A 21,846-nucleotide genomic window follows, 5' to 3' on the forward strand; every position below is an offset into this window, starting at 1 on the left:
AAAGGGGAGTATTCAGTCATTGTTTTCTTACCAAAATAATCTAGTTGAGCTGTAACATTTGCCCATTAGTCAACCATACAGCAAAGTCAAGGTTGGAGGTATCAGATATTATTTTACAAACTCTTTTTTTTTTTATTATATTATATTTTATATTTTACAAATTTCTGCTATACTGCAGGCCTTGAATATAAAGTTAAATATGAAGAAACTGAATTTTTCTTGAATTTCGAGCTGTGACAATTGCATTTTGTCTTTCATTAAAGCCACTCCTGCTGAAACATCAAAAACTGAGCTTTTATTGCTTTAAAGGTACACGAGAATAAAATACTCACGAGTTCGGCAACGAGTTCCCGTGAACTCTATGGGACATAAGCAGTTGAAAGAGTTACCTTCCACTCGACAAGTACCGCTATTTTCACAAGGGTTGGACGTACAGGGTGATGGCACTATAATCCAAGAGAACAAAATATTGAAGCTGCAAAAGTCTTACAAAGTCAAGCAATATATATTTTCCTCTTCAGATTCACAACCATGAAGACAAATCCACACTTTAAATTAGTGTTGCTACGATAATCGTTTTCAATATCGGTATCGGCCGATATTTGCAATATCGGCAGCATATCGGTATCGGTAAAATTTTGCCTAATTGCCGATAACAGCAAACCGATATTGAACTTTTCTTTTTAACAGCAGAGCTACTTCTTTATACTTGCAATGATCTGTTAATCTGCCCAAGACGATCCATTTCTTTAGCGTCAGTTAAACTCAGATTCATTTTCGATTAATATCCATGGAAACCTGACCCTCCGTAACCTCTAAAAACATGTCTACGGCGCGCGAATATAACCAATGACCTTCGTGAACCTTGGCCTACACACAGCATTAGTGCAGCATATATACACTGTACTAACCATTTATTTTCTCAAAGGCCTCCGTGAAAACCTTGAACATGGTATTTAACCGCACGGTGCAGCAAAGTTGGAAAACCTTGTTCAATTTCCCGCGAACACAAAATACTGACAACTTTTTTATTTAAATTGTCACAAAACTGATCAATTTTAAAACGACAAGTTAGAGTACCTATATAATGTTATAAAATGAAAAGAGATTTAATCTGTCTTTCAATCTTTAAAAAGTGCAACTTACAAAACTTCCGATATTATGAAACAAACAACGTTCAGCAAAGCCCTGTTTCTAGACTACTTAACAATGAATAGCGTGCACTATGCGTACATTTTTACAACTGCAGTGTTTAACCCTATACCCAACTACCACGGTGCCTGTGCTGTTAATTTTCCCAGGTACCTTCCCAATCACTGTGAGCTCATCCCCTGTGTAACACCTGTTTGTTAACATTTTTTGGCACGCTGCCAAGGAACTTTTTAGTTACGTGAGATCTGTAACCGCCGAGGTGGTTAGGCTATTTGTTATACACTTAACTATGGTAGGATATTATTTTCTCCGTATTTTTGGAAATTCTAGAAAATACTTTCTTTTCCCCCCGCCGAGGTGGTTAGGCTATTTGTTATACACTTAACTATGGTAGGATATTATTTTCTCCGTATTTTTGGAAATTCTAGAAAATACTTTCTTTTCCCCCCGCTTAACAACAGATGCGGTCTTACGGTATATTCATAAATGGATGCACTAGAGCCTTGTTTACATGACATTAGTTGCATTTATTACGATATGCCAGTTTTGCGTGAATTTTTCGAAAGTGTTTTGCTCGATCTTTCGTAATATTTGAAAATGTGTACCACCTTACTTTCCGTACACAATTGGTCATTTCTCTACTGATTTTCAGTTTTTTCCCCTCTATGCGGTCAAGTGAATAAGTTGTACATTGAGTATTAAATTATAACTTTTACATTGTGATCGACAGTTCGTAACCTAATTAAGATGCAATTTTGCAAGCATACGATAACACTCTAAGCAACTTGTAAGTCTTTACGATGTTAAGGCTCACATTTACTGCGTCCATTTTATTTTGTAAGTTAAAAAATATCGGTATCGTATCGGTATCGGACCGATATTGGGATGATAATATCGGATATCGGCCAAAACCGATATTGGTGATATCGGCGCAACACTACTTTAAATTGACAAATTCTACCCTTTGCTAAAAGCTTTCGAACTCTTAAAACTACAACATTTCTCTACAGTCATCTTCAGGCTGTTCTTACCAATTTGCAAAATAATTAAAACAAACATTCACTCCAAACAGCAATACTGCCTCAGATATGGCAAAGAATAATGTAAACACTTTACCTGACTGACAACGCTTGCCCACAAAATTGTCCATACAAGAACAGATAAAGTTTCCGGGAGAATTTGTACAGATTCCTCCGTTCTCGCATATTCCAACGTCGCACTCATTGATGTCTGTAAGTTTAGAGACAGCAACAAATATGAACATTATCAATGAACAGCATCAATTGTATATTTGCACTGTGGAAATAAACTCAAACTCAATTAAGACGGAATACTAATTATCATCCAGATCTATAAATTTACAGACAGACCAAAGTTTTTATCCTCTTTATAAATATGTTAAGCTAATATAATACATGATTCTAAAATTATTAAGTTCCTTCAAACCCAAGAGAGGATTCATAATGGAACTTTAACAGCAGATGCTTATATCTGACTAACAATAAATTACATATATTACCAATTTTGCAATCAGATTACTTTTGCAATCAGATTTGCAATCAGATCTCATTACTAGAGCTGTTTCCAACTTTTCAGAAATCTCATGAAAAATGGGCAATTGGTGGGTGAACAGCCAACATTGTGAATTTTTGGCTAAAAAACATTTTACACATAACAAAAACATCCAAACCCACTGATTAACGGCTTCAGGCACCCAAAGATGATAAAATAAACAACTTGTATAGCTCTGCATTTACTACATATAAAGCAATATCTCCCTCTTATCAACAATGTCCTTCTGTTCTCCTAACTCTTTCATGAACACAAAAGAGCAAGCAAAACTCATGTAATACAGATCATTAATCATCAAACCTAGACGCTCACTGCCACTTACATCTTTTTAGGTATTCAATTTCTACCAAGAGTAATAACACCGTTTTAACTTCAGGAATATCGAAACTGGTACCACCCTAAGCCCCGTCCGTACCCCAAATGTACGACACATGGAGATAACCATGCATGCCATTGAACAGACACTAAACTCAAGTAGGGAATGAATTAGAATAATATAAACCAATCTGCATTTCAGAAGCAAACCCATCATAATATTATACTCACCTTCGGAACAGTTTTGACCAGTCCATCCCAAAGGACAGATACACATATATGAATCCCCATCATTAACACAAGTAGCATTCCCATAACAAGGGCTCAGGTCACATGGTTGAATTACTGTAAAAAACAATAATCGATAAGAAATAATTCTGTCAAAATTTGTCAATAAACCATTTGTTGCTTACAATTCTTACAATAGCTGGTGTTATCAATTGATTGCAACAGTTTTATTGAAGTAAATTCATCCAGGATAGAACCTGGGCTAAAACCCAATGTAGTATTTCACTGCACTGACACACTACCAGCTGCCCAAGACCTTCCAGGGTTGAGACCATGGGATCTCAGTTTTGTGAATCCATTGAAAATCAGACACCAACTATGTAATTAACTAGAACTGAATTTGCCTGCAAATACTCAGTATTGCAGTGTGCGTGGAGTGCTGGCAGTATTAGGAAGACCTTTTCGGTTGTTCATGGTGTTACTTTTGGGCGGACAACACAATAGGGAGTATAGTCACGTAGGTACCTACACAGCGAGGGCTCTAGTGAGCGCCGTGATAAGCTAAGAATAGGTTGGCTACGCTGAAACTATATGAAAGTTTATGTTTCAACGTCCAGTCATGTAGGTATTGTTCACTTGGCCGGTAAATGCCAATATTGTAGAGTGCACATGCACTACAGTAATGAATGCTGTTGTAGCCTCCACATGAGCCTATTTACAAGGTTCCACATAGCATGTTGCTGTTATAATAACTGTGATTATCTCTCCTTCTAGACTGCAAGACATGAACCTATGCAACGTCATTCAAATTACATTTTGCTTGCAAATGTTGAAGAGAGCAATGCTAATGCATGACTGGTGTGTGTGGGGGTGGGGCGGGTGGGGTTGGAAGGAAAACATTTTCCATAATCAATGCAAAGCTGCTTCAGATTACTATGATATCAGAATATCTCAAAACATAGCAATATTTTACTTGAAATTTTTCTGTGAAGACGTTAAAAACCTAAAAATTGCAGATCCGTTAACCTGAATTTGATGTCGTTTGTAAAGTTTGTGTCTCGCTGACCAAGACATGTAATATCCACACACATAATGCGATATGACTCAATCCACAAATGTTTTGGTAACAGTCATGTCATTCAATCCAATACAGGACAATACAATGTTCCATAAATGTTTATAATGTATTGCTCTGTTTTAACTGCAAACCTGATGCTTTTATTTCATCATCCTTGTATATGATACTAGTAAACTATACTAACAAATGTTTTAAGATAGTACCTGGTCTATCTGAAAATGGTCAGATATGGTACTACCTGATATAGTGACACCAATTCCCCCCCCCCAAAAAAAAAAAAAAAAAAGGAAAGAAGTGATAGTTAACACCAAATGCAGCCTTAAAACCTGAAATTGATAGATAATTTACCTGTTTCACAGTTTTCACCACTGAATCCAGGTAGACAGGTACATGTGTAGTTGTCAATACTAATGCTCACGCAGGTGGCATTATTTTGACAGGGATTGAGCTCGCAAATATCGATGAATTCTAGCCGTTGCATGGAGGAGAATGGAGGTTTAATGTGATGAAAGAGTACATGCAGAGGGAATGAAACAGTGTGAGCCTGGTATATACTCATTCAGGAAGGATGCATTGAATCATGAGGGATATACACATTCACAAAAGGATATAACAGTTCACAAGAGATACATTTGGATATAACAGTTGGCAAGGGATACATTCATTCATGAGAGGATGCATGATAGGTAAGTGTCAATACTTCAATCAAGTTTAAATCCTTGATTTTAATCAGATTTAAGAATTATGTAGTATTTAAAATAGTAATGTTTATATCAGCAATTTTTTTTGGTGAGGGGGGTGGGGGTAGATGGGGGTTGAGTATCAGTTAGAAAAGTCAAAGGGGTTTATGATGAGTTGAGATCTGAACTCCAGTTAAATAATATTCAAGAGACAAAAACATTTCTTTGTTTGGGTACAAACCCAATAGGATTCAAAGTGCACATCAATTTATGATGGTTCAAAAGTGAAACAGCACAAGGTTTAAGGAAGGAATGATGCATTGTTGCTGATTACAACAACCTTTAAAAACTTGTTTGCAAACGATATAAATGCAGGTACAGAGACCACAGCAATATACACAGTGTATGCTCGATAATAACAAATTTAAAAACCTGCAATTTACAGGGAAAGGAAGGAAGAAGATGGCAGGGAAAGGTTGGCATAAAGAAAAAACGTATGTGTTGCAATATTTACCAGGGAGCTTGGGAAATGCTAAAAACGGTAGACCAAAAGTACAATGATGGAAGTGTGCGGCTTTGATATAGGCTAAGTGCATATACTTGGAGACTTGCTGGTTCCAACATACCTGTTTCACAATTCAAGCCGGTAAAACCGGGAGGGCAAATACATTCAAAGTCATCAGGAGTGTTCGTACAAGTGGCTCCATTAAGGCAGGGACTCGAGGAACATCCGTCCCTGATTTCACAATCTCTACCGACGAATCCTGCAGGACACTCGCAAGTGTAATTAGAACTTTGATCCGAGCAAGTGGCTCCATTTTGACAAGGGTTAGATTCACAGGGTAGAACAGCTGTTAGGATAAAATTTATTATTAGTTTTTAAAAGATAAATAAGTTACACAGGTAATGTACAGAGAAATATGACATAATGTAGAAGAGACGTTAAGCTTTGATGAATTATACAACTGTAAGAAGATGTGAAGAAAGGATTGATTTTGTGATCAAATAATAAGAACAGGCAAAGTGATAAGAGCTTGGTTAATATAACATATGATATCGGCTCATATCAGCTCATGTTATCAACTCAATGATATCAGCTACAAGAGTAAAACGAAAATTTGTGTCACCTATGTATAAAAATTTGTGTCACTATATATAAAAATATTTTGAATTTTAATTCAATAGGATTATAACACTGTAAGAAGATATCAAGCATATAAAGTATTTGATAATAACATGCTGGTAGTTTTTATTAAGAACATGCAAAGTAATTAGAACTCAGTTATTATAATATAATTTGATGATATAAGCTAACATAAAATCAGAATTTAGAGAATGATTAGAAAATATTTTAGTTATTTTTCATTAAAAACAGAGAAAAATGATTGTGATTCTAGGGTTTTTTAAAAGAGAAGGAATATGTTCGAATATGTTCGAATTTGATTGATCTGAAGATCTCTGCTTGCTATTTTTTTTTTTTTTTTTTTTTAATTTCAGTCACATATATAATCCATCCCACTTTCCCTACAGAGTAAATTGAAATGGAATAATCCAATAGGACCAACCAATATCACAGCGGGTTCCTCTGTATCCGCTGGTACAGTCACACGACGGTAACCCATTAACACTGAAACAAGTCCCTCCATTCAAGCAATAATCCTGTTCACATGTGCTTGCTACTTCACAGAATTGGCCGGCAAATCCGGTGGGACAGACGCAGATAAAGACGACCAGGCGACTCAACTCGACACAACTGCCGCCGTTTTGACATGGCTGAATTCGACAATCCATAATGAGTGCTAGTGATGAAGGAATGTTAGAAAATTAACAGAAAACAATGGATAGTGATCAAAAGAGAGGATGTTAGACATTTAAACAGCTACAAAGCTTCAAAGTGTTTTTGCTATATGGAAGGTCAGTGTAGATTGAGAAGAAGAATGTTTATGGAAAGAGAAAGTAAAAGTTAGAAATTATATTCTTATCAAAACAAAAGACAATGGTTATGAAACAGTGAGTCCTCTATGCATGCTGCATCAACCTTTGGAACTATTCGACAACAGTTAATGCCTACAGAAGAAGTATCCTGCATATCGAAATAACCCCCTCGAAATACTGATGTGCCCTCATATACTCAAGTTTGTACAGATCTTTCCTACAAAATTTGACTAAGGAATTAAAAATGTCGAAATGCATCTTCGAATTATTTATGTAGCAATGAATGGATGTTTTAACTCTCAAACTAAAAAAGTGAAAACATTTGCAGGACATATTACATAAATGTAGCATTCAAATAAGTATATCACACGCCATGGAGTGTGCTAACATTCTATAAAATGAGGGATTTAAAACTTTTAATAACAACTGACATGAAATCGACATGATAACGTGAGGCTTGTGGGCTAAACGGTTTCCATTGGCATCAAACATGCATACATATATGAGTGTATTAATATAATAAATATTAATAAAATATGTAATAATGTTACAATAAATACTGTGTTAATCAAAAAAATATGGTAGTAAAATGAATGTGAGAAAGTGAAATTTAATAAAGGGCGGGGATTTCTCTGGTCGTGTTGTGTGACCATCAGTGGATCTTCACGTAATACCTTCTGTTGGCTAAAATTCCAACTCTTTTCATCATGAGATTACATGACATAGTAAATAGTACATTGGACTATTCACACGCTGTGCATTCTTGAAATTAACTATTAATTCACTCATGAAGACAACAATAAAAAACTGCTCAAATGACACTCAGTTTTCTCTTCCTTTCTTCCAGACCCTTGATGGGGAGGTCTCAAACTCACAAAACATAATTTGCATATTTTAATTACCAAAACTACAATACTTTTTTGGTGCGGGGGGGGGGGGGGAAATTGGGAAAACTTATTTGAACAGCAGTGGTGATGTGAATTAAGATCATGATAGAGAATAAAAGATATATGATAGGTATTAAAATAAGAATGGTTTTCTACTATGTGTAAAATATTGAACTAATTTTATGTCATATCTGTCTCACATGTTTCACAATTGAGGCCGGTGAAGTCTGGCTGACATATGCACTCATAGGCATCATCACTACTAGAGCAGGTGGCATCGTTCAGACATGGTTCGGAGTCACAGGGATCAATTACCACGGTAACTATATAAAAAGGAAGGACACAACAAATTAATTGATTACTGGAAATTGAAATTAAATGTTAAATTACTTTAATTATATTATACTTGATGGCAACAAGGCAGTGTAACCACTAGGGCCATTGAAGCCAATTCGCAGTGTAAGGGGGTGGGGGGGGGTGGGTCTACTCGTCCTCTCCCAGAAACCGAAAACAAAAAATAGGTTAGACAACAAATGTTGCATTCTGAGCCATAGTTAGACTATAAAGTAGGTCAATAATCAGGTCTAAATGCAATTTTATGCTAATACATTATCTAGAATCGCCCAACTGATGATGAAGGTGGGAGAGTCATAGCTCATTCTTCCCACCCCCCCCCTCAATCCCCAATTGTGCAACTTACCATTTTGACATAGATCACCTTCGAAACCATCAGCACAAAAACAAGTAAAGGTAGATTCATCACCGACACACGTAGCGTTATTGAGGCAAGGATCCAAGAGGCATAAATCTGAAACTATTATACAAATAATGAATGGTTATGAGTGCAATAGTGCAAATATTTCATGAGTTGAAAGATGGAATGTTACATTCAACGAGGCGCAGCCGAGTTGAATGGAACATTTTTCTACGGCTTGTATATTGGCTATGCATTATTTATTCCATTGACAGCAATACTGTTTATGCTATATCTATTATTATCGAATAAAGTTATTATTATTATTATTATCTATTAAAATTATTATTATTATATCTAAGTATAGTACCTGATTCACAGAGCTCTCCAATAAACCCATCTGGACAGATGCAATTGAAGGAGTTAATGCTGCCTTGGCACGTCCCAGAATTCTGACAAGGGTCACTGGTACATGGATTAAGAATTTCTGAAAAGGATTAAAGGATTATATGCGTATGATAAGAATACTCTTTATGGTGAAAAGCATTGTTTAATAATAGATTATTTTGGTATAAGGGATTAAATATATCCTCATTTTAACAGAGTGTGATACAAACCATCTTAATCCACACCTGTTGCACCACTTTAAGGAGACTGAAGATGAAGATAATGGATAAGCTTATATTTTACAATATTAAATATATCTATGGATTGATAAATGACCTACAAATCAATCAATTATTCATCCAAAAATTGATGTTCAAGTCATTAATCCATCACTCAAGTGGTATACTTTTTCTTCTCTTTTCACTTTTAAATCATGATATGAATTAACCTCACTAAAGAAACCGAAGTTTCTGTAGTTTTGTAGTTTTTCTGAAAAGTATTGATATAATTAGCAAGTTTTGTTTGACAAACTATTAAGTTTTCTGTGGAATACAAATGTTGAAAAAAAATTTCAAATATGTAAGGTAGTAAAAAAAAAGAGGTACCAGTGGAAGTAACATCCTAACTAATGTTTCCGGGGAAGTCTGAAAACACTTGCCAGCAAAGCTTTAAGTGCTCATAGGTATCACATTGTTAATAACAGTATGATACCTATGAGCACTAGTGTAATGTGTAGGCATGAATGGGATGCAATGGCACAGGGCTCGGGTGATTTTCTTATACCGATCTTTGCTTTCAGGCAAACTATGTTGCGTTTGTACAGCAATGAATACCGTACATATAACTAGCAAGTAAGATTCCCATTGATCAAGCTAAGAAACCCTGCTTGAATTATTCACTTGTAAAATAGTTAAATGAGCCAGTAATTCATAATTACATTCAGTTGTCATATTAATATTATTCAGATGTGAAAGCAAAATTGCCACAATTAAACAATTTCAAAGAAAGGATGGATGGAAGCAACATGTATAGGGGAGAACAGGGAGCCAAGGGTGGAAGTGACAGAGGTAGTAGCATTTAACCCAATTACCAAGGATGGGTGCAATACAGCGCATGCATTTTCTAATTATATATTCACTAAAAGGCAAAGTTTGGATAAAAAGATGTTCATTAAAAATCACACTGAATCATAAAAAGAAACTGTCAAATATGTGGCAAAGGAAAAAAAGCATTAATTATTAAGCGAAAAAAAGAAGAAAAAGAGCAAAAGGCAGGCAAATAAAAACTATAAAGCAGAGGTAATTCAAGTCTTTATTGGCAGCTTTAAGCAATAGAAAATATAAGATACATATAATATAAAGTGGATGCAAGGATTTGCGTGATAGCCAAAGGTGGTGAAAGTAATTAAATGCATAAGCAGGGGCAAGAAGGCGGGGTAGGAGGAGGGGAAACAGGGGTGCAACAAGTTGTATCTGGAGACATGAAGGTAGCTAAGACTTGAGAGTAAAGTTCATAAATGGGTAATATGTAACTGTGTCAACATTACTTGTTTACTTTGCTGTATACAAGAAACACCACCAAATGTCTAATTTATCACTTCATGTCAGTCACAAATATCTTTATTTCATATACAAGTAACAATACCGAGTATAACAGAGAACAAAAGGAGGATATAAAACTTAATTCTCTCAAAATTATATCTAAGGTTCGAAACTAAAACTAAAACAAAAGTTTTAAAAACAAAAGCAAAATTCTTGAAAGATGTGAATAATTTTCAGTTCTACCCCTCATCTCTATATACCGCCTCAAAAACAATTTTCACAATAAACATTTGCAAAAAAATACATATTGCCATTACACATTGCTTGCATACAAGACCAGCAGAGGAACAGCAGTATTGTCACTAGATCAGCAATAACATTTTTACCCAGCATACCCAGGGGTGAGCGAAAGCACCATCCACCACAAACATTGTACCGAGCAGATGTAAGAAGGCAATGCAGCTAAGCACCATCTACCATGCATATAGGCAAATGTTCATAGACAGTATTACCAGTTTCACAATCACGTCCAATGAAAAATAGAGGACATATGCAACGATATCGACCCACACCAATGGGGTTGCAGGTAGCTCCATTCTGGCAAGGATCATCAAGGCATGGAAATTCAGCTGAAACAAAAGTGCAAAAACACAGTCAAATTATGATGTTGTATGTCAAATAATTGTACAACAAATATTCAATGACTGAGATCATATATATATATATATGTCCCTGTCAAACTGAGAAATACTTTTCATGTGCACCATGGGAGGGACAACAGCATCACCCTCATGGGTCTAAGTTGATAAGCTCCATCCACAGTGCCATAATTTACCATACTTAAAAAAGGTATGTGTGATTGACTAAGTAGTCCAGCCACTCTGATTGATGAGCCTTGGCCGTTAGAGGATCTGATGTCTCAGAACATGACATTTTTACACTATTATGAAATAGACTGGTAGCAGTCTGTTGGTTTAACAGCCCATGATATATACATATAAAGTTTGTGTCTACAGATATCCATAAAATCTCTCCCTCGGCTGTTTCGACAAATAGCATTACGATAAAGAGCGCTACTCTTTGAAACGACCTCACATTTTCACCACCCTTCATCCCATCCTCCTCTTTGACCTTTAACCCTTGTCCACCTGATCCTATAAAAGAAAAGATGTGGGAACAGATAGAAACAACAATTACACATTCTATTTCAAACTTACGCAGTGAGCAGTTGGTTCCAATAAATCCTGGAGGGCAATTGCACACGTAGTTGGTTCCAAAATTGCTACATACTGCACCATTTTGGCAAGGGTTCGGTAAACATGCATTGTTGTCGACCCCGCAGTAGAAGCCAGTGAAACCCGGGGCACAGATACAGCTGATGAGACGATCAGGAATGCTAGAGTCAAAACATCTCGCTCCGTTTAAACACGGCTCAAAGTCACAGGATACCGGCCCTGATAATTTTACAAAGATTGACAAATTTAAGATATCTGAATCTTCTGAGATAGTCTAAACACTATTATTGTTATTATTATTATGATTGAATTTTAAAATAACATTTCAAAATGATTTTAAATTTAGAGTAGCTCGCAAGTAAGTCATTGCTAACTAGTTGGAATGGTGTGTTGCTTTTATCCTATATCGCAGCAACTTTATCAAGGCGAAAAAATGAAAAGGAGTTTCATGCTACCGATTTGTGGAAGCTTGATACCAACGTAAGATTTTCATGGCTTAAAATGGGTACAATGTTTTGTTTTATGCTGTAATCATCTGAAAAATTATTGCTTGCCGTCTTTAAAAAAATTATTTTTTAGTTTTTAATGTTTTATGATAATATCTGTGAAACATATTTACTGACGGAATAGATGAATTCTTAGAAAGAAAGTTGGACCCACCATTTTCACAGATATTCCCAGTGAATCCTGGTCTACATGTGCACTGGAAGGATAGACCAACAACGAAACAAGTTCCTCCAAACTGGCACGGATTGGTAGAGCAAGGATCCAATTCTAGAAGAGAAAGGAAAATAAACAGAAGAACAATCAAAAATAAAAATGCTAACAGAGGAGTTTGGAATGTTTTAAAGATTTCCCATTGCAATGAAAATGAATTAAGATAAACTTCATATGTAGGAGCTGTTCAGGACCAATCCATGTTTCCAGTGTCCTCTGGGAATCACACAAACAAAATTTCATGAACGAAAGGGTATAAATGTTCTGTTTCCGAAACAAAAGGGTATGGAGAGCAATTTTGAATCGCAACATATTCTAATGGAAACCTGTGGAGCACACAGGAAAACATTTTTTAGCTGAAATTTACTGACTGAACCAAACACCTGTCAGTTGTATGAAAGATTCTTTGAGATGCATAGCTTAATGTCTAAAAGGGTTTTTCATTGCTGTTTTAGCTCTTACTAGGGTCTCAGTATTCTCTCCGTGGTCCCGCTAATCCTCCTGCTCCCAGTCTGAGATGAGACACCACACCGGAGGATGAGGCTCAGGTCTCGAGGATTGAAACGGGACAACTTCTTTTGCTTCTGGATCCCTTTGTTGCAATATTTTGCTGTTTTGTGACAAATTGCCATGTGTATCTCAACTCTGTCGATAGTTCTCCAAACAAACCAGATAATACCAGTAGATACAAGAGATTTCAATAAATACAAACGACAGTAGAATAATAAGAAGCAAGTCTTACCAAAATCACACCTCCTGCCAGTGAAACCACCGACGCAGTTGCACTGGAAGTCAAGCCCATTTGATAGAGACACACATGTACCTCCATTAAGACATGGGTCAGCACTGCAAGCACCAAGATCTATGGAGCGAAAAAACATAGGATCAAGACTTTAAGTAGGAGGTAAAAATTATTGTAAAATAGTCTTCCACTGTAGGGTTACATGACAGGTCGTTGACAAAAGAATTTGATCGGTTCTCACTTGTAATATAGCAGTTTACAACCCATCCTGTACAAAGCCGTTTAATGTTAATAGGACTTGTACATTTTGTATTAATAAAAGATGAAAAAGGACAAACAAAAATACTTAATTTATATATAATTTACATTTTGATATGACTCACAATTTATTGATAGGACTTCCTTCTTTTTTTTTTTTAATTGGGACTACAAGACTGAAGTTCGCACAAAAGATACAAAAATTTGAGACCAAAATATCCTTATCTCCATTACTGGAAGGAGAACAGGTCACTTGTGAATGGTCAAATGTTAATTTAGTAGGTAGATACAGAAAATTATTTGAAAATTTAAAAATGGGGATGGAGGGGGGGAGGGAATGACAAGGGGAAGATAAAATAAAGACATGACTGGGCTTACCGATTTCACATTGTGAGCCAGTGTACCTGTCAGTACACTGACATGAAGCCATTGTCTCGAGGTTAGTACATGTTCCACCATTGAAACATGGAGCATTAGAACAGAAGTTCAGGATACTACAGGTGGGACCGATGTAACCAGCAAAACATGTACATTCAAACGTATTGTCCAGAGAGGTGCAGACCCCATTAGGCTCACAGGGATTATCTGCACAAACTCTGGTGTCTGCAAGGCAAAGAAAGTATTTACGATTAATGACAGTACAACATACTGTTAACAGAAGAGCTGATGATTTCTGAGATCTGTCACCTTGATTGATGTACAAAGAGTTCTGACATTGTGCCTGATCCATACACTGGATAGTAGAAACTTGATACTAGAAACTTGATACTAGAGACAGGATACTATAGACTGGATACTATAGACTGGATACTAGAGACTGTATACTAGAGATTGGATAGTAGAAACTGTTTACCAGAGACTGTATACTATAGACTGGATAGTAGAAACTGGATAGTAGAGACTGTTTACCAGAGACTGGATACTATAGACTGGATACTATAGACTGGATACTAGAGACTGTATACTAGAGCCTGGATAGTAGAAACTGTTTACCAGAGACTGTATACTATAGACTGGATACTAGAGACTGGATAGTAGAAACTGGATAGTAGAGACTGTTTACCAGAGACTGGATACTATAGACTGGATACTAGAGACTGGATAGTAGAAACTGGATAGTAGAGACTGTTTACCAGAAACTGGATACTATAGACTGGATACTAGAGACTGTTTACCAGAGACAGTATACTATAGACTGGATACTAGAGACTGGATACTAGAGACTGGATACTAGAGACTTGATCTACTATAGAAATAGATAGATCTATAGATTTTTAGTACAAGAAGAGGTACAATTTTTTTAGATATATAAAAAAGAACAAAACCAGGTACTGAAATAGTACTCCTTACCTGTTTGACACGTGAGCCCATCAAAACCAGTCAGACACATACAGTTGAATGTATTGGGTCCGGTGAAGGTACAAGTGCCTCCATTCAGACATGGTAATGTCAAGCAAAGATTAATGGCTACAAAAACAAAGTAACAACACCAAAATAGCCTTTAATGATATGTCAAAAATCTTGAAAGAATCAAGAAGAATCATAATAATAATATAGAAAGTTAAAATCCTAAAACAGGGCATTGCAAAGAGCACTAGGGATCTTTTTTTTGCAATAAAAAATAAATAGCCTATGTGATAGAACTGTAGTCTTACACTAGCTAGTAATCTTTGCACTTGTCTACTAGGCATAACTATTACACACATGTCAGACTGTTAGGCATATTTATAGTGTGGCAGAGGAAAACAGCCTATTGAATCACTTAGCTATTAGCAGTGGTGTAACCAGAACGGGTACGCTGGGCCAGTGAGGGATGGACCTTCCTCCTCAGATTCCCTGCCTGCCCCCACCCACAAAATACAAAATGGAACTCAACAACAATAAACCTATTCACTAATATTTTATTCAAAACAAATATATCAACTTACACTTATACTTATTATATTACTTGCAATATTTCCATGTTTAGCACAACCCGGGAAAGAGGAGACAAAAAGGGTCTAATTGCCAAATTGGAATAAAGCGACCGGGTTAATTTAACTCTCTTAAGGGTTCATCATTCTGGACATAAATATAGGGTTACAAAGCAAATGTAATAGGCTATTGTAAAATATGCTTCCCCTATGACCCAACCCCATCTCCTCCCACTCCCCTTGCTTAGGCCACTGTAGTAGTTAGTATTGTAAGCCTAGCTAAGATTATCCATGGCAATCGCCTGTAGTAAACAATCTGTACTTCCATTATTAACTACAAAATTACAGTTTTCACATACACCATGCCACAGTTGTACCATGATCTGTTCTAGACTAAGGTGGACCTATTCACAGGCTAACTCTACCACTCTTTAAACTAATCTATTACGATTCTATGTCAGGAAGCATCATTAATTAACTAAATGCGAGGCAAAATCAACTGAACAATCAACTCATCACAAATATGAGGATAGCCAGATAACAATGCCACCGAATACAAACTACAAATCCAAGCATCAATTGCAAATTCGTGCTTGTACTTTTTCTGTCCCCAAAAGTGACCGATAAATACTAGCATTGTTGATAGAAATTGTGTAATTTGCTGGAATAAATTAAAGTCTTGCTAATACTTGTAAAATGTATTCAGATATATATATTGCTAGAGGGTAGAATTTTAGGGCAAACATATAGCAATAGTATATTATAAATACAAAGTAAGTTAAAAACAGGCCAGCAAGAATGATTAACCATGCATGAGCCCTTTACTAACAAACACTCTCACTACTAAGTCTTAAGCCTAATCTATGTTACAGATGGAAGATACAACAACAAAAATAGGCTACAAACTGTACTGATGTTATTCCAGTGTTTAAAATATAAAGAGAAATGATGCTCACCTCAGTATAAAAGTTGAAAGGCGCCTTCCGAGTTGCATTTGTGTCAATACGATTATCACTTACATTATACAAAAGACATACCACACAGAGTTGAATGATAATTTCAACAAATAAAAAAAAATTAAAAACCTATTAATAACTAAAAGTATTCAAAAGATATTTTTTAGAGATTCCCCCACGGCTGGTATTTTTAATACCTGGTACAAGCAAGCTTTTAAACTTGTGATGTATAAAGTTGCCACCTGAGTGCCACAAGTTGTGGCAGCCAAGTTATACAATTTCTTACCAGTTTGACAGAGGTTTCCTACATAACCATCAAGACAAAGACATTGGAAGCCTGTGGGCATTTGAACACAAGTAGCTCCATTCTCACATGGGGATGACAAACAAGGATTGATTGCTATCAAAACAATATAGAGAAAAAAAGAAGCTTATATTTCAAGAAACTCTATGAATATGCATATTTATGACAAAAAGATATAATAATCCTATGAATATGCATATAAATTACAAAAAGATACAATAACCCTGCATAACCATAAAACATGTTTTTGTAAAATGATAAGAGAAAAGACTGTTAAGTGAGGATCAAACTTAGACAAAAACTTGAAATACATGATAATGTTTTTTTCCCCCTCAGATACAGTCAACATATATCCTTGGTGTAGAAAAACAAATTTACATATTGTTTTGAAGTAGTATGTTACTCAAGGAGATCTATTATATTTACGGGTGCATAATTTAACTGTTCGTCGCCACAATTATTTGCAAATCTGAGTATGGATATTTTCCTGCGTAGTCGACCTGTGAATTTGAGATTGTTATGAAGAGTGTTTGTTCAGCTGGCATTCACCAGCTAGCCATATAGATGATGGAGCGTGCTAGAAATCCCAATATTGTAGCGCACACACGCACTACAATAATTAAAAGACTTACGCTGTTCTCCACAGATATTATCAATGACTGATATGAAACACTCACGAATTTGGCAGAATTCTCCTTCAAAGCCGTCTCGGCAAAAGCAAGAAAATGAGAAAGTTTCGATAGCTGGTACACAAACACCTTCATTCAGACATGGTGATGAAGTACATGGATTTAATGCTGTGAAGATAAAATTATAAGAAAAATAAACAAGGATAATGATGCTCACAGTAGCTTCCAGATTCGCCGAAAATGGAAATTAGACCAAATGTCGTACAATATCGGCTCACATTTCAAAGAAATATTTATATTGCATTTTAACTCACTTTGAAAATACTTTCTGAACATGTTAGCAACAAAGACAAAGAATTGGGCTCTTACAAATCCAGATCATATCTAATATTTTGATCCTCTTCCATGTTTCCCCATCTCTTCCCCTCCCTCCATCCACAGCCTTCCAAAATATGGACCTAAAAATTTGGGTTTGTCATACCTGTTTCACAAACGCTCCCTGCGAACCCAATAGGACACACACACTGGAAATTTATATCATCGAGTTGTAAACAGGTAGCTCCATTCATGCATGGTTGAGTGGCACACAATCCAATAGCTGTAGGAAAGTATTCAAAACAAATTCATTTTTAAATAAAAATAAGAAACTTGATATTAATCAATAGACTATACACACACCATAGATACGTAAATTGCCTATGTAAGTTCTTTGTTATAACGACTTTAATACAAAACCTGAGTTTTGGAAATTTCTGTTTGAGTTTTCTAACATACTATTTAATCAAACCAGTAATTTAAAGAACATTCAAATGGTGCAAGATAGGAAATAGACTTTTGAGGAAACTCAACAAGAAGCTAAGTTCATGTTCATATTTCATTTGAGTCCTCCAGAGCATTTGGGGGGGGGGGGAGACAAACAAATATCAGACAATAACAAAATATCACCTGAATTCTAAGGGAATAAAAATGGTGTAATTTCCTTTGACAGTCTCAATCAATATGAACAAAGAATTTACCTTGTTCACACAGGTTTCCTGTATAACCTTCTGGACAGGCACAGATGAAGACAAAGTCATTATCTGAACGGAAGCAACTGGCATTGTTCATGCAAGGGTTAACATCACAAGGACTTGCAGCTGATGAAATAAATAGAAAGAATAGGATATTCAGTAATGCATACTAACATTGCACATCATCTTATACATGGATAATCTTAGAATTAGCTGGTACCCTTTGGTACCATTCTAAACATTGACCATGAGTACTCCACTTGTCCTGGCTTCATCCCCCTGACTTATTGAATGCACACATATCTATATATCTACTTTACAATATACTCCTCCACTAAAGCAAACTACTTAAGCCATAGAAAAGGTTTACGGTAACTTCACCATAATAAGGGCATTAACATTCTTTTAAAGTACAACGGTAATGATGATCTCGCTGGTTTTCCGCTCCGGGTTAAGTTCTCTTCTTCAACTGCTACATGATTTCAGTGGTGGTTTGATCAGATTTCACCAGAATTAGAGACAGGGTTTCATTTGTAACAGTCTGGATTCAAACCTGCTCGAAGCATGTAACTACTTCCCTAATTTTTTGAGCAGGCGTTGAAGTTTCACCGCATAATTTGGCTAAACCGGTGAGATTATTCACGAAAGTGTCGCGAAATACAAAATTTACGTTTTCCTCATTTCAATGCGGCAATTTTGGCCGTTTTTGTAAGGGCTTTGCAGATTACAATCGAGACTGGAAAAAGAGTGATTACTATTTGACCTACAAACAAACACGTCCAATACAATGGTCTCTATCAGTGCAGCTACATATGTATGATCACAGTGTGCAGAGTTTAACAGGGGACTGGCAAAGTTATCGTACACCGCCGTACATCATTTTGGATGAAATTCACAAGGTAAAGTATACGGAACATACCGATGTCACAGTCGGTGCCACTAAATCCAGGAGGACATTGGCAAATATATTCAAATCCGGTTAATCTCTGACAGGTTGCTCCATTTTGACACGGCAAAAGACTACAAGGATCAATTTCTGAAAACAAAAAAGAAAGAGAGATATATATAAACCATTACCAATGCCAATGTCAATACCAAGTCTAGCTTAAAACTTGAATTAATAAAAAGACTAATACAGTAAAGAGAGGAAGAAAAGATAGCAAGCATCACATCTCTGTGAAAGAAAGGAATTTGTAAGATATTCAAATGAGATCATTTAGAAACATGTAACATAGATTGTATTCATCTCCTGAATCCACACAATGTGAGGGGGGAGGGGTCTGGTAGGGAGTGGCCTGGTGGGGATTACCCTACAATTGCTTTTTTTTGCTTTGGAAATATTTAACAAGCCAAAGAAAAGTTCACAGATAGAACTTCATACAACATATTGCCATGGTCCATTCTCTGTTAAATTTGAAAACAATCTCCATTTTTGTAAAATAATGTAAGTCAATGAAATGTAAAGTAACAGAAGTAAGGAAACACACATTTCAAGGAATGACTAAATCTTTTTTTACTGAAGAATATGCAGAGTGAACATCAAATATTCAAGGAACAGCTCTGAATACGTTCAAGTTGCAGCTAGCATCTACTATTGACCAGCAGACAAAGACACAAAATGTTTCTTTAAAATGAGATATAAACATCGTATGAACTATAAAGATACAAAAATAAATCAAGAAAAAAATATACAAAGATATATAAATTTATGTACCAAATTGACATAAGTCTCCAAAGAATCCAGCTAGACAGGTACATGTGAAGTTCGATCCTGTTCCTCGCTCACAAATTGCACCATTTTCACAAGGCTGGTCAACACATGGGTTAATATCTTTACAGGAGTAAACAGGCGAGATGGTCGTTTAACAAATAGTATAGTCGTACAAGAAAACGAAAGTTTGCTTTAACACCAGTAGTCTGCAAAGTTTTAGGGAGTGCCAAATAAGTTCATGTTTCATATTGACTGAGACATGACCCACCAGTCCCCCAACCCTCAGAATTAATGACCCACCAGGCCCCCAACCCCCAGAATTGATGACCCACCAGGTCCCCACCCATAAGAATTTATGCTCAATTTGCATTAAAGCTAGCTTTGGACTATGGACGTCAGCAAGCTTGAAAAACACTAGACATATATTCTGACGTTTGGAAAGTCCTGCAAACCACCAGATTTTTTTTTTTATGGCAACCCAATGTTGAAGCCTGCCCGTCAGTTTGCAAACAGCTGGTTTACAGCATAAACTGTGACGATAATTTTACAATGAACTTTGACTAGTCAATGTATTAAACTTGTATTAAAGCAGAATGAATCGCTCACAGTATGAACTGTGAAATATACTATACACAATTAATTTATTTACAATAGGCCTATGAGTAACACACTATGAATCAAGTAAAATTCATTCAAGTATTGTACAAATCAAATGAATGATACCCCTAAGAGAAAGAAATATAAATTACTTGATATAAGAATGTTAATAAATACTTAATGTCTTTCAAGAGTGACCGTATCTCATGAAAAGTCACCGGACAAAATTATAATATTATGTGGAGCGGCATGTTTTTACAACTAAAAATTTAAGTCACCAAGATCAGTTAATTGTGTCAACTATCTATAGTCTTTCATGTCTGTCAGCTTGTCTGATTGTATCAAACTTTAAAATTTATTGCAATTTAAGTGAGGTTATAGAGAGAACAAAACTGACAGCAAAAATTAAATATCATTGATGTGTACAAACAATGTCATTAAGTGCTTAAAGTCAATACTTAAAGATAAATATGTACAGAAAGATGTAGATTAATTAGTAGTACCAGTTTCACAATTGTTCCCAGTAAAACCCTGCAGACAAACACAGATGTAAGATCCCGTCAGATCAAAGAAGCATGATGCTCCGTTGAGACATGGGTTTGGGTCGCATGCGATTGGTCCTATTGCAAGCGATGGAAATAAATATCAAAGCAATAGTTAAAGTAGCAGCAGAGGCAAGCAAGCTTTTAAGAAAGTTGCAAGATTTGAAAAAACAATAAAACATTCAAAAACATCTTGTTTTGGCCAAAATCTTGACAAACAACATTTCTTTTTTCTGATTCTAGCAGGAAAATAGAAGAAAATCTGTAAAGACGTTGCAAACCATTTCTGACATATGAGGCAAAACAAGATGCTCTGTGCAAGCTAGAAATAAAAGCAACTTTTAGGTTGGCAAGGTTAGCTTGGCATGTCAACCAATTAAACAACTGATAACTTGCAAAATGACACAAGTAAAAGTAGTAAAGAATTGTCAAACTACACTCAAAGATATTGAGGAATTACACAAAATGACAATTGGATGAAGTTATCAGTCTGCTTTGAACAGCTTTTCTTAATATTAATCTTATATTTATGTATGGTGAAGAAATAAAGGAAATGATAATTTTAAAAGATTTTGCAATTTCTGTAATCTCTTATCTTTATAGTCCCTTATAGTTATTTCAGAAAAGCACCATCCTACTCAATGTTTCCCCCCCCCCTCCCCAAAGCCTTCCCCTCCCCTAAAACTTTCCCCTTACCACAACCTGTGCCACCTTTTCTGGTTATATCAAGCGTAAGATAATAACTGGAAATGTAGAATTTGAA

At 35.8% G+C, this 21,846-nt stretch overlaps 1 protein-coding gene across 1 annotated transcript in view; it reads right to left on the reverse strand.

Moving 5' to 3' along the window:
* The window catches only part of LOC139960239 (uncharacterized), a 150,678-nt gene that overhangs the window by 30,291 nt on the left and 98,541 nt on the right, over nt 1-21,846 (reverse strand). Inside the window, exons 117-138 of the mRNA XM_071958438.1 lie at nt 21,045-21,161; nt 19,948-20,064; nt 19,153-19,269; nt 18,240-18,359; nt 17,705-17,821; nt 17,272-17,391; nt 16,577-16,690; nt 14,772-14,888; nt 13,800-14,024; nt 13,164-13,283; nt 12,365-12,478; nt 11,687-11,923; nt 10,982-11,098; nt 8,912-9,028; nt 8,548-8,661; nt 8,048-8,170; nt 6,591-6,824; nt 5,652-5,876; nt 4,694-4,813; nt 3,271-3,384; nt 2,269-2,382; nt 333-446 (exon numbers count right to left, since the gene is read on the reverse strand). Of these exons, the coding sequence (XP_071814539.1) occupies nt 333-446; nt 2,269-2,382; nt 3,271-3,384; nt 4,694-4,813; nt 5,652-5,876; nt 6,591-6,824; nt 8,048-8,170; nt 8,548-8,661; nt 8,912-9,028; nt 10,982-11,098; nt 11,687-11,923; nt 12,365-12,478; nt 13,164-13,283; nt 13,800-14,024; nt 14,772-14,888; nt 16,577-16,690; nt 17,272-17,391; nt 17,705-17,821; nt 18,240-18,359; nt 19,153-19,269; nt 19,948-20,064; nt 21,045-21,161 (3,027 nt within the window). The remainder of the gene's footprint in view (nt 1-332; nt 447-2,268; nt 2,383-3,270; nt 3,385-4,693; nt 4,814-5,651; nt 5,877-6,590; nt 6,825-8,047; nt 8,171-8,547; nt 8,662-8,911; nt 9,029-10,981; nt 11,099-11,686; nt 11,924-12,364; nt 12,479-13,163; nt 13,284-13,799; nt 14,025-14,771; nt 14,889-16,576; nt 16,691-17,271; nt 17,392-17,704; nt 17,822-18,239; nt 18,360-19,152; nt 19,270-19,947; nt 20,065-21,044; nt 21,162-21,846) is intronic.

The sequence above is a fragment of the Apostichopus japonicus genome, chromosome 19 (assembly GCF_037975245.1).
Source record: "Apostichopus japonicus isolate 1M-3 chromosome 19, ASM3797524v1, whole genome shotgun sequence".
Lineage (NCBI taxonomy): Eukaryota > Metazoa > Echinodermata > Holothuroidea > Aspidochirotida > Stichopodidae > Apostichopus > Apostichopus japonicus.